The 17228-nt window shown below is 53.1% G+C and overlaps 6 protein-coding genes across 6 annotated transcripts; 5 read left to right on the forward strand and 1 right to left on the reverse strand.

Moving 5' to 3' along the window:
* Positions 1-3276: 3276 nt before the first annotated feature.
* On the forward strand, positions 3277-6214 carry ASPBRDRAFT_31415 (beta-glucosidase; the record flags this gene model as incomplete). Its single annotated transcript, XM_067622897.1, has 7 exons — positions 3277-3333; positions 3430-3572; positions 3621-3665; positions 3718-3770; positions 3823-5014; positions 5068-5926; positions 5981-6214. 7 exons carry the CDS (start codon positions 3277-3279, stop codon positions 6212-6214), a joined length of 2583 nt encoding a protein of 860 aa, XP_067477767.1.
* Positions 6215-6324: 110 nt separating this feature from the next.
* ASPBRDRAFT_44715 (putative inositol phospholipid biosynthesis protein Scs3) lies at positions 6325-7610 on the forward strand. The gene is made up of 2 exons (XM_067625257.1): positions 6325-7425; positions 7482-7610. Exons 1-2 carry the CDS (start codon positions 6577-6579, stop codon positions 7581-7583), a joined length of 951 nt encoding a protein of 316 aa, XP_067477768.1. The 5' UTR covers positions 6325-6576; the 3' UTR covers positions 7584-7610.
* Positions 7412-8960, reverse strand: ASPBRDRAFT_76234 (uncharacterized protein; the record flags this gene model as incomplete). The annotated part of the gene is made up of 3 exons (XM_067629312.1): positions 7412-7724; positions 7777-8034; positions 8108-8960. The coding sequence occupies 3 exons, from the start codon at positions 8958-8960 to the stop codon at positions 7663-7665; spliced, it is 1173 nt and encodes a 390-aa protein (XP_067477769.1). The 3' UTR covers positions 7412-7662.
* Positions 8961-9298: 338 nt separating this feature from the next.
* On the forward strand, positions 9299-10678 carry ASPBRDRAFT_129440 (putative erythromycin esterase; the record flags this gene model as incomplete). The annotated part of the gene is made up of 1 exon (XM_067618137.1): positions 9299-10678. One exon carries the CDS (start codon positions 9299-9301, stop codon positions 10676-10678), a length of 1380 nt encoding a protein of 459 aa, XP_067477770.1.
* Positions 10679-10923: 245 nt separating this feature from the next.
* ASPBRDRAFT_44716 (uncharacterized protein) lies at positions 10924-13671 on the forward strand. The gene has a single exon (XM_067625258.1). It carries the CDS (start codon positions 11235-11237, stop codon positions 13356-13358), a length of 2124 nt encoding a protein of 707 aa, XP_067477771.1. The 5' UTR covers positions 10924-11234; the 3' UTR covers positions 13359-13671.
* Positions 13672-13922: 251 nt separating this feature from the next.
* ASPBRDRAFT_155443 (HET domain-containing protein) lies at positions 13923-16924 on the forward strand. The gene is made up of 2 exons (XM_067619390.1): positions 13923-14718; positions 14778-16924. The coding sequence occupies exons 1-2, from the start codon at positions 14289-14291 to the stop codon at positions 16688-16690; spliced, it is 2343 nt and encodes a 780-aa protein (XP_067477772.1). The 5' UTR covers positions 13923-14288; the 3' UTR covers positions 16691-16924.
* Positions 16925-17228: the final 304 nt, after the last annotated feature.

A 17228-nucleotide genomic window follows, 5' to 3' on the forward strand; every position in this document is an offset into this window, starting at 1 on the left:
AGGAGAACAGGCTCATACGGGCCACCATATGGATGCCGTTCGGGTTCACCCGTCGATGAGTCTCGGTGAGCTGCTACTACTTACAAGCCTACAACGTCCCGGGGGTTGTCGGGGTTGTGGCTGGAGGTGGAGATGGAGGCCCCAGTTTCCGGGATACACCCCACACAAGGGGAAGGACTGGAATTGCGAAGGGTAGCTCGGGAACTAAATGTAACTACCGTCTAATAAGGTACCCTCTGCCGGCCTTACATTGTTCAAGATGCAGTTGGAGAATCGCCCTGGCATCATTTCTAGTGCACGTACGTGGGCATCGTACTGCATGTAAGAATTTAGCGACTGGGGTCTTTTACCTGAGTCGGCTATTTTGTTTTCGGTTCTCCCGTAGACATCGGATGCCTGGCTCGGGGCATTCGGGTCGATGTAGCTGATTTTCCTGCCCGTTTGGAGGCTTTCGGAGTCAAGATGGTTTTCGAATATCGGCATGCCTAGCTGCAAACAGAATGATAGGCGGAAAGAAGCCGTTGTTTGTTGTCTTGGGGAGTGTGTGTGTGCCAGCCATGACCCGTGAGAGACCAGAAGCGCGGGTGGTGCGGGGGTGGAAGGCTCGATTTGAAGCTAGCGAATCTTGGTAATAATGACCAGACACTGACAGATCAGAGTTGGCCTCGGAAGACCCATGAAAACAACCGATAGGCAAATATTGCATGTAGATTTAGAAGGGGGCCGCAACCGGAGTCTTCTGCAGTCCGAAGTTGGAGACTGAACCCCCATCATCCATCATGCAATCTAGGTAGTATACCCACAACAAATCTGGATGGTGACGTTTTGGTAAGCAGAAGAAAAGGAAAGAAATGACTCAGTCTCCACACGTAATTAAACGGTGGTCGAGCGTGTTAGTCGGTCGTCCGTGACGGAAACAAGACTACAATCGAGTTTTGGATCCCGAATCCTCAGGGTACTAGACTATGTACTACTAAGCTAGTAGTGGTGAGTACTGAGTACGTAGTGAGTCCTCCACGGAGAGATTCCCCACATCTCCAACTAACCCCGAATGGCCATTTCTCTGCACGAGCGGATACGGCGCCTGACCGAGAGCAGCCACCCTCCGAAAAATCTCTACGAAAACAATGCCTCTCTCGTGTCCCGGTCAAGCGTTATGGTTCGAAGTCACTTAATTGCCATGTGGTCGGCAATGTTCGCTCTACCGGCGATGTGTGGACGATCAGCAGTCCGGACTCTGTCCGAGACCTCACTGCGTGCGAGCAGTGGATATCCTGACTACCCACAGTCATGCAAGCAGTTTCTCATCTCCAGAGAGTACTCTGACAAGGCCCATCACCGTCAGCAGCACCTTAGCCGAAAGTGGGGAAATTTTCAGCCAGGCTAACCGCTAATCTGGATAAATGTTGAGCGATATGTGTGTTTAGGCGATACCGAAGGATGATCGGAGTCAAGACAGATGCCCGAGAAAACGATGTCAGTGAGGATGTCCCGTCTTTCTCCCGACGGGATCCCATCCGTGTTGTAGGAAGAAGGAGCTGATGAGTTACCTCATCTTATTTATCTCTGAAGTGGGGCCTCCCTTCTACTGTTGACCGAAATGAAGAGATTTTCAAAGGGAGGACTGCATGTTTAGTTAGTGGGCTGACCCTTGCGGCTGGCCGTTGGGTCGACGTAAGGTGCATTCGAGCCATGTCGGTGCGATGACATTTGTTGTGCTCACTGCTCAGAGCTTGCGCTTGGCGGTATCTGCTTGTCTGACATGTTGCCAGGCACCTGCTTAACCGACTGGGTTGATGGTGTACTCTGGTTGTGCAATCGGTCTGACCGCTGGAAAGCTGCTGGGAATGGGATAGTTAGTGAATGGAAATGCGGGGAATGCTGGGGTGATGAGTGGAAAGAAGACGGGATTACACGGTGGATACACAAGCAAGAGTTGACGGTAAGACGCCCAGCCGGATTCGGACCAACAACAATGGGCGGGCTGGACGGCACGGATCCATGGAATACTAGAGTAGTACCTGTTGAGATCTAATTCTTCCAATGACGACACAGCGGAAAAAGTCACTCTGCTTCCTGCTCAATTTCCCCATGCGCCAGCGGTATTCTACTTTGCCACAGGCACGTCTAGATGGGGGATTCGAAGCTAAATGCATCGGGTCCCTCGGGATTCGTCGGACTGTATTGTTTGGCATATCCACCTGCTGTATCGAGAGTTGGCCGGAATGAGCCAGACTTGCATGGTAGAATTGCCCGACTGGTGTCTCAGTCAAGAATGTTAAAAGCTGATCTGATATACCTGCTAGATCAGACATAATCAACAAGGATGTAGTTGAGAAAGTCAAATATCACTCACGTTAGTTAACTAGTTACAAGCTAAGACGGTGGTATTGACGTAAACTGGGATACAGTGCAGGTAATGATGCCGGTTTACCCACAGCTGCAGGGACTGGACGAGGTACTGTGTAACGTAATTACCGGGGAGACCCCCTGGCCATACAAACTAACTAGTGAACTAAATCAACTTCCCCGAATGGCTTCTCCCCCCAGCTTTTCGTATTTTCCCACTCTCCAAGACCATTTCCAAGACTATCTCCAAGACCTATTTCCAGCTCGGTCACTATGGCACTAAGGATGGTCAAAGGAAGCGGGGCTCCAGACTCGGCCAGCGAGGACCAAGGATGCTATTCCCCATTCTGTGCTGGTCGATAGGCCAGGAATAATCCTTACCCCGGTCAATAGGACCTCACCTGACCCTCCGACCTCTTTCGCCAACCGATGTAGAGTTTGTGCATGGCTCTGCCGGCCCGACTGCATCATTGCTCAAGCTCCCTTTCAGCTCTCCGACAGTGCCTTGCTTGCCTAATTTCCGAACTCCTCCAGGGCCGGTCTACTGCCAATGGCTAGTTGTTCCACCAAGTCTCCCAATCGGGACATCCCACGTCGATCAGCATACCGGACCAAACATCCATCGCCCATGCTTAGCGTGTCTCTCTTTGACACTGCATGCGGGACTGTGAAAGCGTGAATTGCATAAGTGGGTAGCTTTGCGGAGACAGCGGCACTGGCATACATCATCGTCGGGGGTTCCTCACTTCGCATGCCTGTGGCGTCTAGTCACTTCGTGGCGCTCAAACTATTTAATATGGCCTGGCTCCCCTTTCTCTCGCTCTTTTCGTTTCTGTTTTCCCTAAACCTCCAATCTCCCCATTGGACAGGTGTTGCACAGTTGCTCACCTGGTTTGTTGTGCTCCCTCTTTGGGCGACTCTGCAAACATGAGGTTCACTTTGATCGAGGCGGTGGCTCTGACTGCCGTCTCGCTGGCCAGCGCTGTACGTGCCATTGCTCCTTTTGTCTTGTGAATTGCATTTGTTTTCAATTGAATTCACTTCTTTGTTTCATCATCACTGACAATGGTCTATTCATAGGATGAATTGGCTTACTCCCCACCGTATTATCCCTCCCCTTGGGCCAATGGCAAGGGCGACTGGGCGGAAGCATATCAGCGCGCTGTCGATATTGTCTCGCAGATGACATTGGCTGAGAAGGTCAATTTGACCACGGGAACTGGGTAGGGTTTACATGGCGCAATGTGTCTGCTTTTGCTAACAACCTTCAGATGGGAATTGGAACTCTGTGTTGGTCAGACTGGCGGCGTTCCTCGGTACGTTTGGGAAGATATTCGAGCCACGGAGCATTGATTGACAACGTGACAGGCTGGGAATTCCAGGAATGTGTGCACAGGATAGCCCTCTGGGTGTTCGTGACTGTAAGCCAATCTGCTGTTGTTAGGCTTTGATGCTCTCGCTGACACTGCGCAGCCGACTACAACTCTGCTTTCCCTGCTGGTGTCAACGTGGCCGCAACCTGGAACAAGGATCTGGCCTATCTTCGTGGCAAGGCTATGGGCCAGGAGTTTAGTGACAAGGGAGCTGACATCCAATTGGGTCCGGCCGCGGGCCCTCTCGGCAGAAGCCCCGACGGAGGTCGTAACTGGGAGGGCTTCTCTCCCGATCCGGCCCTGAGTGGTGTGCTCTTTGCAGAGACCGTCAAGGGTATCCAGGATGCCGGCGTGGTTGCAACGGCCAAGCACTACATCGGCTACGAGCAGGAGCATTTCCGCCAGGCGGGTGAAGCTCAAGGTTACGGATTCAATATTTCCGAGAGTGGAAGCGCGAACATCGACGATAAGACGATGCACGAGCTGTACCTCTGGCCCTTCGCGGATGCCATCCGTGCGGGTGCCGGCGCTGTGATGTGTTCCTACAACCAGATCAACAACAGCTATGGCTGCCAGAACAGCTACACCTTGAACAAGCTGCTCAAGGCCGAGCTGGGTTTCCAAGGCTTCGTCATGAGCGACTGGGCTGCTCACCATGCTGGTGTGAGTGGTGCTCTCGCGGGCCTGGATATGTCTATGCCGGGAGACGTCGACTACGACAGTGGCACGTCTTACTGGGGTACGAACCTGACTATTAGCGTGCTCAACGGCACGGTGCCCCAATGGCGTGTTGATGACATGGCTGTCCGCATCATGGCCGCCTACTACAAGGTCGGCCGTGACCGTCTGTGGACTCCTCCCAACTTCAGCTCATGGACCAGAGATGAGTACGGCTTCAAGTACTACTATGTGTCCGAGGGGCCGTATGAAAAGGTCAACCAGTACGTGAATGTGCAACGCAATCATAGCGAATTGATCCGCCGCATTGGAGCAGACAGCACGGTGCTCCTCAAGAACGACGGCGCTCTGCCCCTGACTGGCAAGGAGCGCTTGGTCGCACTTATTGGAGAGGATGCGGGATCCAACCCTTATGGTGCCAACGGCTGCAGTGACCGTGGATGCGACAATGGAACATTGGCGATGGGCTGGGGCAGTGGTACTGCAAACTTCCCCTACTTGGTGACCCCCGAGCAGGCTATCTCCAACGAGGTGCTTAAGAACAAGAACGGTGTATTCACCGCCACCGACAACTGGGCCATTGACCAGATTGAGGCGCTTGCTAAGACCGCCAGGTAAGAAATGCCTCTCGGGCTGTTCTCTGCCATGCATGCTGACCATATGCTAGTGTCTCTCTTGTCTTTGTCAACGCCGACTCTGGTGAGGGTTTCATCAATGTTGACGGCAACCTGGGTGACCGCAATAACCTGACCCTGTGGAGAAATGGCGATAATGTGGTCAAGGCTGCTGCTAGCAACTGCAACAACACCATCGTTGTTATTCACTCCGTCGGCCCAGTCTTGATTAACGAGTGGTATGACAACCCCAACGTTACCGCCATTCTCTGGGGTGGTTTGCCCGGTCAGGAGTCTGGCAACTCCCTCGCCGACGTGCTCTACGGCCGTGTCAATCCTGGCGCCAAGTCGCCCTTTACCTGGGGCAAGACCCGTGAGGCCTACCAAGCTTATTTGGTAACCGAGCCCAACAACGGCAACGGAGCGCCTCAGGAAGACTTTGTCGAGGGCGTTTTCATTGACTACCGCGGATTCGACAAGCGCAACGAGACCCCGATCTATGAGTTCGGCTATGGTCTGAGCTATACCACTTTCAACTACTCGAACCTTCAGGTGCAGGTTCTGAACGCCTCTGCCTATGAGCCTGCTTCGGGCGAGACTGAGGCAGCGCCGACTTTCGGAGAGATCGGAGATGCGTCGGATTACCTCTACCCCGACGGACTGCAGAAAATTACCAAGTTCATCTATCCCTGGCTGAACAGTACCGACCTCGAGGCATCCTCTGGAGATGCTAGCTATGGACAGGATGCCTCGGACTATCTTCCCGAGGGAGCGACTGATGGTTCTGCGCAGCCGATCCTGGCTGCCGGTGGTGGTCCTGGCGGCAACCCTCGCCTGTATGACGAGCTCATCCGCGTTTCGGTGACCATCAAGAACACCGGCAAGGTTGCAGGTGATGAAGTTCCTCAACTGGTAAGTCGACAGCGAAGATTTGGATCAATTTGGACAAAGCTAATGGAATCGCAGTATGTTTCTCTGGGCGGCCCCAACGAACCCAAGATCGTGCTGCGTCAATTCGAGCGCATCACGCTGCAGCCGTCGGAAGAGACGCAGTGGAGCACGACTCTGACGCGCCGTGACCTTGCAAACTGGAATATTGAGACGCAGGACTGGGAAATTACGTCGTATCCCAAGATGGTGTTTGTCGGAAGCTCCTCGCGGAAGCTGCCGCTCCGGGCGTCTCTGCCTACTGTTCACTAAACATATTTAACTGCGGCATACCATTGTGATCGTGGTATATGAATAATGATTTATGCCAAGTTCGGACCACCTGTAGATGTGAAATAAGTATTGCGTAGTAACGTATAGAGTGATTTTTAGCGATGCCGACCCATGCAATCATCGTAGAACAGAGTGGCGCTGGTTGGGGCGGAAACCAAGCGACGTCATCCGCTGCCGACTTCGTCAGTCTTTCTTCTTTTCCTCTTAGCCTTCTTCTTCCGCTTCATCCAACAAGCATTGCCAATTGCGCCTTACAATAGCAGAAATACTACAGTATCCTACACCGTCTCACCACATACACCACAACAACAGAATCACACCACCTCAACAGACGAGCAATCATGCCCTCGCCCGACCCTCCTGCCCCAGCGATACGACCCTTCCAACCACCCATCACCGCGCTTCTCATCTACCCAGCAACCCTGATCGTGGGCTCACTCTTCTCAGTCCTCTCTCCCACCGCACAAAGCACGCGCGATGACGGCTCCAGCACCCTCCACCCGCACGCCGAACCCCTAGCCCCGTCCATCGCGTCGGACCTCAACCTCTCCTTCCCTCCGCCGCGGCCCGTCAACTACTTCGCCCGCAAGGACAACATCTTCAACCTATACTTTGTCAAAGTCGGCTGGCTCTGGACCACCGCCGCTCTCGCTTTTATCCTGCTCTCCCAGCCCGCCTACACCCTCGCCGCTAGTCACCGCGCCCGGCGCACTGGCCAGGCTGTCCTCCGCTACGCCCTCGCCACGGCGGTGTGGTACTTCACGACACAATGGTTCTTTGGCCCGCCGATTGTTGACCGCAGCTTTGTGCTGACGGGGGGAAAGTGTGAGCGGGCGGTGCCGTTAGTGGAGAATGAGCCTGCCGCGGCGGATGTCAAGACGCTGTTCACGGCAGTGGCGTGTAAACATGCGGGCGGGGCGTGGACAGGCGGTCATGATGTTAGTGGGCATGTGTTTTTGTTGGTGTTGGCGACGTCGTTGGTTGTGTTTGAGTTGGTGGGTGGTAGTCAAGGATGGGGGAAGGGGAGTGATGTGAATGGTGTGAATGGGTCGGCGGAGAAGGAGGAGAAGAGTGAGGAGGTGGTGGATGTGGTCAGGATTTGGTCGGGACGGTTTGCCTGGGCGGTTGCTGGGCTGGGATGGTGGATGTTGTTGATGACGGCGATTTGGTTCCATACGTGGTTTGAGAAGGTATGCCACTTATCTGATTTCTTGCTGGCTGATGATGATGATGCTAATGATTGCAGTTGACGGGGCTGTTGATTGCCCTCGGCACGGTTTATACGATCTACATCCTGCCTCGACGGGTCCTGCCGTGGAGGAATGTGGTAGGCTTGCCGGGTGTTTAGGATTATACCGATATGATTATAGCATGATAGATGGTGTAGAGTACAAGTACAAGTACACGATGAATACATCTCCTTTATATTAATACACATTTCGCACCGGCGGCACAACAGGCTCATTGTCGAAGAACCCGCGACAGAACGCTTTCAATATTAGCCCAGTCATCAATAAATCAAGGGCATATGGTAAACTCACCTCCCGGAAAGAGCGCCGCGGCATACATCACCTGCGTGATGGGTCTCAAATCTTCGAGATCATCCTCCTCCTCACCAGCCATATACGGCGCCCAGAAATCCACAATGCGATCCGCATACACCTTCAAATCCACCGCAGTATCCTTCTCGGCCTGCTGCTCCGCCACACAGCGAATTCCCATCGCGGCGCCGAATTCGCGAAACGCCAATCGATACCGCGGATCACGCTCCAGATAGCGCTTATTCTCGAACAGATCATCTATACAATCCCCGACTCAGTTAGCAACCATCATCCACACACGAAGTAGAAGGGGAAATAAAGATGAACATACAAACCCTCTCGACCGCCCTCCCCAACAACTCCCCCGCCCACTCCTCCTCATCCCCCTCAACCAGATGCGCCGTCCACAGCCCCATGCCCAAATCCAACAAATCATCACTAACCCTCTGTCTCCCCTTCCGCTGCATCACCCTCCTATAATCCTCAATCTCGTCCTCCAGGACCCCATTCCCACCCCCATGGGCTATCTCATAAGCTCTCACCAACCGAAACACCACAAACCCATCAACCGGATCCAAATTCCCTTCACTTCCCACAAGTACCCTCTCCAACTCCGTATCCATCTTCCACACCATCCTATCCAATCTCCTACCATCCACACCCCTAATAAAGAACTTCGGATGAATCGCCTGTCCCAGTTCCACAGCTAAAGCATTCCACTTCCCTTCCTTACTCGCCACACTCATCCGGTTCAGTGCATACATCCATAGTGTCAGATAATGATGGTATTGGCCGTCACTATCGTGTCCTGTCGCGGAGGGTTTGCCGATGCGGAGACCGCCGCGTAGTGGGTGGGAAGGGGAGGCGTTGCGGAGGTAACTGTGTGGAGGATCGCGCGTGCGGCCGAGTGTGTTGTGTACGGATTCGATGAGTCGTGTGGCGAGTGTGAGGTAGTGTGTTGGACTTGGGGGGTTGGGGTGGATACGGTGTAGGGTGAGGAAGTTGAGGACGCCGATGGCGTCGGTCCAGAGGTAGCGGCCTAGATGGCCTCCTGAGGAAGGGGGTGGGGTCCAGGTTTGGGGGTTGGGTGTCGTGGTTATGTCGCGGCCGTAGAGGGCGGCTTGGGCACGGAGGAAGTGCGTGAGGGTTTGGGGATGGATATGGGGATGGGGTTGGGGAGGCATGGTGGTTGTATAGATGGGTGTAGTATGGGTATGGGTGAGTATGTTGGTGTGGGTGGGATGGGTGTATGGTGGTATTATGGTAATAGAGATATTAGATTTAAGTTTGCTTGAAGCAGATACGGATATTAATATGGATATGGAATGGATTGACAGTGTTCACCATGAAGAGCTCAGTTATTGTATGCTTTGGATGCAGTGAAGTCATCATGAGCGGGAGGTGAGATCATCTTAACCCTAACATTCTTATACTACTTCTTATACTCCCGTATCTCAATACGAGTACTCATCAACTACAATTATGGACTAACTACAGTTACTATATACCTTTGGTATATTCCATGTTCAAATTCTTATCAAAGAGAAAGAAGAAGATCATGTCCCTCCCAGACCTCCTCAGCACCGCCGCCCATCCCCTCCCCCCCATCCACGACCCCAACTTTGCCTCCCACTTCGATGATTTCGCCAACTACCGCGTCGTCCTTCTCGGCGACGGCAGCCATGGCACCTCCGAGTTCTACGCTGCCCGCGCCGAAATCACTAAGCGTCTAATCGAGCACCACGGCTTCACCACCGTCGCCGTCGAAGCCGACTGGCCCGACGCCGAAGCCATCGACCGCTATGTGCGCCAACGCCCCGGCCCCCAAGCCCACCTCACCAATGACTACAAGCACGAGCCCTTCCAGCGCTTTCCCACCTGGATGTGGCGCAATCGCGAAATGCAAGACCTAGTCGAGTGGATGCGCGACCACAACGCCAACCTACCCGACTCCCAAAAGGCGGGATTCTACGGCCTCGACCTGTACAGCATGGGCGCTTCCATCCGCGCCGTCGTAGACTACCTCGACCGCGTGGATCCAGAGGCAGGCAAGCTGGCCCGTCGTCGCTATGGCTGTTTGCAGCCGTGGGTGGATGATCCGACAGCCTATGGTCTCGCGTCATTACGCGGCATGGCAGACTGCGAAAAAGGCGTGGTGGACATGTTGCGCGATCTGCTGCGAAAGCGACTGCAGTATGCAGAAGAGGATCCGCATGATGGCGAAGAGTCGCATAGTAGTCAGCAGAATGCGTATCTGGTGCGTGACGCAGAGCGATACTACAAGGCTATGTATTATAGCTCTGCGTCGTCGTGGACCCTGCGTGATACGCACATGGTGGATACGCTGCGGCGCATTCTTCGACATAAGCCCCCCGGCAGTAAGGCTGTGGTGTGGGCGCATAACTCGCATTGCGGGGATGCGCGATACACAGGCATGGGCATCCGGCGCAATGAGGTGAATATCGGGCAGTTGTGTCGGGAGCAGTTTGGACGGGAAAACGTGGCCCTGATCGGCTGTGGGACGCATACGGGCACTGTGGCGGCTGCGCATGAGTGGGATGAGGATATGGAGGTTATGAAGGTGAAGCCGTCGAGAACTGATAGTTGGGAGTGGTTGGCGCATCAAACGGGCATTGAGAGCTTCTTGTGGGATTTAAGGTCAACCAGGATTGATCCGGAACTGAGGAGACTGATGGCTGCGGAGGATCAGCGCTTGGAACGCTTTATCGGCGTCATTTATCGGCCTGCTACTGAGCGCATGTCGCATTACTCGCAGGCGGATCTGCAGAACCAGTTCGATGCGTATGTCTGGTTTGATAGCACTGAGGCTGTTAAGCCGCTGGAGACAGTGCAGCCGCGGACGGCGATGGGAACAGAGGAGACATATCCATTTGGGTTGTAAAGTAGACTGTATTGTAATGGTAGATTGGATGTATAATGAGTAAAAGTTTATAGTATTCGAAATAATGATGGACATTGACATAGTGAACTATTTAGTTATTTAGTTAGTTAACTGGTTATGCTAAGCACAATATGCTGAGCACAACTCGCTTATCTAAGCCCTGACGTCAGCTCACCGCCTGCGGGTGTTTGTTTATTCTCGAATCTCGCCTTCGCCCTGCATCCATTTAATTCATGACCATCCCCCCACACAATTTCGATTCCATCGACATCTCATTACGCCAATTACAACCTCACTCGATAATTCTATCCCTCCACCATGGCGGTTCGACGGTCCGCCCGCCTGCGCAGCCGCCAGGCCACCGAGGTGAGCACACCACACCATCCCACTCAGCCTCCATTCCGATGGGCTGCTCGCGCCCTTGCATGACATTCACTGACTCGACCTTAAGGAGCCTGAGGCCCCTGCCGACCCCGTCGTCACTGACAACAACAACCCCCCCTGCGACACGAACACTCACAACAACGCCGAGAACACGTCCGAAAACGATACCACCATGGCTCGTCTCGGCAAACAGCCGGAGAGATTACCTCCCGTCGTGGAGCACGAGGAGCCAGCTGATGCTGCGTCTGAGGATGCCCCCGCGCAGCAGTCGCGCAAGAGAAAGACCAAGTCTGAGACCGTTTCCAAGAGAAAGTCCAAGGTCGAAGCTACAAAGGAGGCTGTTGCTGAGGTGACTCCGGCGATCGCTGAGTCTCCGTCCAAGACGGCTATTCCTGAACCTACTGTTGCTGAGACTGAAAAGAAACCTACGCCCAAGACTATGTCTGAACCTGCTACCAAGCTCTCGACTCCCAAGAAAGCTATCCCAACTCTCAAGGACACACCTGTCCACAAAACCACGCCCGTCCATAGAAACACGCCCGTCCACAAAAGCACACCCACCAGAACCCCCTCCAGCACCCTCGTGCGTCCGTCCCACCAAGAAATGCACCCCAGCAAGGTCCGCCAGAGCACCACCAAGCAGCCAGACTCCGGCCTGATCCTGGGCTTCAAGCCCATCAAGAAGGATGCCGACGGCAAGGTGATCAAGGACACTCTCGCCGACAACACCCCGACCAAGGCCAAGGCCTCACCCGCTCCTTACTATGGCACGCCCGCGTTCGAGTTCAAGTTTTCCTGCGACTCGCAGCTCAGTGACGAGGCCAAGAAGCTTATGGAGACTGTGCGCGAGGATGCTGCCAAGCTCAAAGCCCAGATGACCCTGGAGCAACCCGACCAGAACCGCGCCGAGGCAGCGGACCGGAAAATCGTGCAGCCCAAGGGCAAGGCCAGTCGTTTCAGCGACGTGCACATGGCTGAATTCAAGAAGATGGACTCCATTGCTGGGCACGCGTCGGCTTTCCGTGCCACCCCGGGACGCTTCCAGCCAGTGGTCAAGACTCTCAAGAGAACCAACTCCAAGGCGCGTTTGGATGAATCGGACCGCAATTCGCCATCGCCATCCAAGATTGCACGCCCTTCGCCTGCCCTTGTTGCCCCTGCTAGCAACAAACGCGTCAAGCACGACAAGGCCGATGATGCGTCGACGCGTCGTCCTACTGCAGCCAGCCCTCCCAAGCCCGCCCAACCCCGGCCCAGATCTACAGTGCGCAGCTCGTTGATGACCCCGACGCGGTCCTCTGCGGCGCGTGCTTCGTCCGTCACCGCGAAGCCTCCCCGCACCTCGATGATCCCGTCGCTCGTCCGGTCTCCTGCTGCGAAGCCGGCCAATGTGCCGCGCACGCCACAGACCGAGTTTAACCCTCGGCTGAAGAGCAACCTGCCCACTTTGGGGAACCTGAAGTCGATCCTCCGCCGCCACCAGCCTTTGTTCTCCAAGGATCCTGCCAAAATCGCCGCGGGTACTCATGTGGCTGCTCCAGACTTTACCTCGAACCTGCTCTTCGGGTCCCGAGGCACCACGGAGGAGCCTGCGCAGACGCCGTCGCCCAAGAAGCGCGTAGAGTTCACTCCTAGTGTCAAGGCCCGCCACGAGGAGGTTATGTTTTCGCCGTCTCCCTCCAAGGTTCCGGTTGCCAGTCCGTCACGGACCATTTCCGACGTTGTCTATCCCACCCTGCCGGTGTTGACTCCGGAGCAGAACAGGGTCAGCGCCAAGTCTCCCGCCCAAGCGGAAACTCCAACCATCCGTCATGTCCGCCCGTCAGACGTCCACGCCAACCCTCTGCCTGAGGTCGCAGGCGTGCCACACGGAATCGGCCACAAGAAGAGGACCCGTGAGACCGGTGAAGACACCAAGACCACTGATCTCCCTGAGGTTGCGGGTGTGCCGCACGGCATCGGCCAGAAGAAGAGAAACCGAGCCGCCCTCGAGGATGAGACCGACACCGAGAATGTGCCGCCTGTCGACTCAACCACCGACGCGCGTAGTGCTAAACGAATGAAGATGACCTCGCCCTCCCCGCTCAAGGTGCCCACTCTGAGTGCCCGCAAGGCTGTGGCCCCGAGCCCACTCAAAGCCGCGACTCCCAGCCCCACCAAGCCTCGCTCGCACACTCCCCTCCGGTCGGCCACGGCCAGCCGCATGAGCACTCCGGCCAGCGTGCGTGCACGCAACCGGAGCGTGTTGAGCGTCAGCCGCTTGAACTTGCTCGCGCAGCCGAAGAACCGTGGCTGATTTGGACGAACCTAACATTGATTGCATTTCTGAGCGTTGGACACATGGTACCTGACTGCGACATTTCTTGTTGATCCTTTTTTTCTTTGGCGGCTGCCGTGTATTTAGTGATCCGGATTGGTGTCTGTGGGACTTTGATTCTTGTGAAATTGTAGGCGCTGGGATGCATCCGGCATGCAAGGCGTTCATGATTTGATTGATTGGCAATACAGAGATTGAAGACTGTATCATATGAACTTGTTAATGAGTAGATATCTCAACTGTACGATGGGTGTAGGTGATATCATCAATTAGCAGCTTGTTCTGGCCTTGTATTTTACCTTGACATGCGAAAGTTACTGCCAGGGAGATTCGACTTGAACGGTTGTTATAGCGTTGCATGCATTCGAGAAGCAACGCATAACATCCCGGCAGGATTAATCCCATTCCATTGGCATCGCTGATCGAGATACTGACACATTCCATGCCTGGTTGGGTGCCCATCTGACAATCAGGTGATCTCGTGGACTACACCTTCCTCTTTCCTCTTGCCTCTCCCTCCTGAATCCTCAGAGACTTCCACATCTTCACCTCCTTCAATATTCGCCAGCTACGATGACCAGTTGATAATTGATATAGCATTAAGCACCTTTGGAGATCTTCCAGCTCATCGACAATACCTCGATTCCAGTCGATGGTCATCCAGCACTAAGGACACAAGCGTCACATCCTGCGATATGATTAGTTCGATCACCCACGCAGGCGCCTAAGAGGTGGGGTTCTCTGCGTTAAGGCGATCCCTGTCTGTCAGCTCTGCCAGCTCAGCAGAGAGGAGTCTCATTGAATTGCAAGGGAGCCCCGTCCAAACCTCCTATCAACGTACTACTAGGCTTGTTATGCCTGCAATAACTTGTTACATTTGCATCCTTTGAAGTAACCGTACCTTCGAACATGGCTAACTTTCTGCGTGCGCTATTTGGTCGAAAGGCTGGAACGTGTCCCTTGTGTTCGTGCCTTATGTGGTGCAATATATGGATCCCGAAAAGAGGCTGGCCGACTCTGGATGAAGCTAGATATTTCCTCTTCCACCAGCCGTGCGCTCGGTGCCATGATCTCTTCGATGGTTTTCGCTGTGGGTATTGCAAGCATCTCAGGCTGTGTCACCTCACACATGAAGGGATATCTGCCAAAACCAGTATAGAACTGAACTTTGGGAGAGTTCAGGACATACGACAACGGTCTGAAGATTGTGAATTTTGCCGCATGATTACCCAAGAAATGGGCTTAGAGGGATGCAACCCAGATGTGGATTTTAACCTGCAAGTTGATCTTAGGTCCGCATACAGGGATCTTGACTTCATCATCAATGTCCAGATATATGGTTTGTATAATATTCTACCATTGACTAGTCAAAGAGCGTAAGCTAATCATGATTATAAGATCTCTCGGGGAGGCTTGAATATCGCTCGTTTGGTGGGATCTTTGATTCTTCCCAAGTGATTCATGATCCTTCTACCAAGCGAACAATATGGCAGCAGCCGATGGTGGACTGGAGAACAGTTCACACCTGGTTAGAAGAGTGTGACAGAGAGCATGGAAATTTATGTGACAATGGGCCCCTAAAATCACCCCCACGCGGGTTTCGAGTTATTGACACCGAAAGAGGATGCGTAGTAATGGCTCCTCCTGCCTGCAGATATGCTACTCTGAGCTATGTGTGGGGCAGCACTACTGATACGTGTGCATTGGCAACAACAAGCACGATTCAAGCATTGGAAGAAGAAGGTTACCTGTTCAAGAAGCCTCTACCGGCGACCATTAGGGATAGTATCTTGGCCTGCTCTGAATTGAGGATACGGTACCTCTGGATTGACAGACTGTGCATTGTGCAAGATGACACCAGCACCGTGAGAGACTCACAAATCAATGCCATGGGTGATATCTACAGCCATTCTTATCTTACACTAGTGGATTTAGAAGGTATCAGCATGGATCACGGTCTCCCCGGGGTCTCGCAAGCAAGACCAGGCCGTATGGTCTATGAGGCACAGGGAATGAGCCTGAGAGTCAAAGATGATGATATTCACCATACTCTCGTTAATTCAAAATGGGGATCGCGAGGCTGGACATTTCAGGAGGCCATGCTATCGCCAAGAATGTTATTGTTTACAGATGTAGGTGTACATTTTGAGTGCTCACAAGCTGCTCAAGAAGACAGATTCGCACAGTTGACTTCAAAGAACATATTGTTCACTCCAGCTCAGGACTACCACATGCTAGTGCATGACTTTACGTCTAGAACACTTACTTTAAATGCTGATGTTCTCAGAGCATTCTCTGGCATCATGCATTGGAAATATGGCACAGAGCAGTACTTCGGCTTACCATACTGTGGATTAGTGGAAAGCATGCTTTGGTGTCCCAGGACACTCTCTGATTACGAAACAACAGTGGCCAGGAGTGCAGAAGCAGGTGATATTTTTCCCACTTGGTCTTGGTCTTCTATAATGGGGCCTATTCGGTATCCTTCCGCCATAGACACCCATACATTACTGGGCGTGTGGGGCATCCCGTCTTTCACGACTGAGGAACTTGTGCACATCATTCGGCCTCATTCTGTATCTGCGGATCCAACGCCGCAATGGAACAAACATACCAGCCTTAGAGGGCTTGGTATCGCATTGGCGTGGAAGGAAGGCTGCTTTCCAGAGCCATTGCCGCCTATGCTGAATGTCAGCACCTCTTGGAAAGGTTACGAGGCCCTCATCAGGTCCGGATGGGAATCAGTTGATAAGCTTAACGAGGAAGCACTTGGAATAGCAAGTACTCAGGGGATAGAAGATTTTGAGAGGATGTTCCGTTCGTCCTACAGGGAACATGCCGACCGGCGGGGAACATTGCTGGCGCATACCCAGTCACTTCGTGCTAGAGTTGTCCAGTGCGAAGAAGTAAAGGACGGATCCCACTGGAGATTTTGGTATGTGCATACAGTCTTGCACAGCATGCATGGTGACAAGGTAGACGTGTGGATACAGAGTAACCCTAGACATTGGCAGTTCCTCGACCATGATTACAGCAAGGATCATAATACTAAACTGGATGTGCTTGCTCTCACAATGTGTGATGATCGGAACATCGAATTCGCACATTTGAATCGAGACGAAGAGGGTCGGTGGTATGATTCCGAGGGAGGCGCCCTCTGCCTCGAGAACGGCCATGAGCTAGGGTTTCTGGTCAATGTATTGGTTGTCGAAACTCGAGATGGATTTAGTCGGCGAGTGGCTATAGGTGTAGTCGAGCTTCACCACTGGATCTCTGCGTCGCCTGAATTCCGGGATTTTGCTTTAATTTAGACTGTCCGAAGAGCTGGACTTTTATCCAAAAAGAACTCAGAATTCATTTAAACAAATGGAGGGACCCCGCCTAAGGAATTCAAAGACATGGATGCACAAGGGAAATGTCTAACTCCAAGCGTCCCACAACATCCATGCGAATCTGATTCCGGAGTACACGATATCCTGAATATCAGATGTAGACACTGATCCTCTTTAAACAGACTACCGTGCAGATATCGATCAATGATGGATATACTTAGTACATTTCATTAGGTATTCTCAAACTGTGTAATAGAATTGATAGATTGTATCGAATGAACAACTAATCCTAGTACATGGTCACTGTCCTTGTCAAGCCTTACGACGTACTACCCACCCTCCAACCCATCTTCCCAAGTAAGGTGGAATAGACTTAGGACATACGCCATCTACGGAGAAATTAGTTAGACTACTTCATTCAGTCTCTTTGCATGAAAGACTCCATCCATGGAGATCTCACGTACATTGCTTGGATTGTTCGCATGGAAAATGCTCCGCGATATTGTACGACATTGCT

Source organism: Aspergillus brasiliensis, assembly GCF_001889945.1.
Source record: "Aspergillus brasiliensis CBS 101740 unplaced genomic scaffold ASPBRscaffold_8, whole genome shotgun sequence".
In the NCBI taxonomy this organism is placed as follows: Eukaryota; Fungi; Ascomycota; class Eurotiomycetes; order Eurotiales; family Aspergillaceae; genus Aspergillus; species Aspergillus brasiliensis.

What these genes read in the sequence shown, in the direction of transcription:
- ASPBRDRAFT_44715 (XM_067625257.1), top strand. Translation starts at nt 6,577, where the DNA reads ATGCCCTCGCCCGACCCTCCTGCCCCAGCGATACGACCCTTCCAACCA. An exon ending in TCCATACGTGGTTTGAGAAG is followed by an intron (nt 7,426 to 7,481) that starts GTATGCCACTTA and finishes TAATGATTGCAG; the next exon opens with TTGACGGGGCTGTTGATTGC.
- ASPBRDRAFT_44716 (XM_067625258.1), top strand. Translation starts at nt 11,235, where the DNA reads ATGGCTCGTCTCGGCAAACAGCCGGAGAGATTACCTCCCGTCGTGGAG.
- ASPBRDRAFT_155443 (XM_067619390.1), top strand. Translation starts at nt 14,289, where the DNA reads ATGGCTAACTTTCTGCGTGCGCTATTTGGTCGAAAGGCTGGAACGTGT. An exon ending in CATCAATGTCCAGATATATG is followed by an intron (nt 14,719 to 14,777) that starts GTTTGTATAATA and finishes CATGATTATAAG; the next exon opens with ATCTCTCGGGGAGGCTTGAA.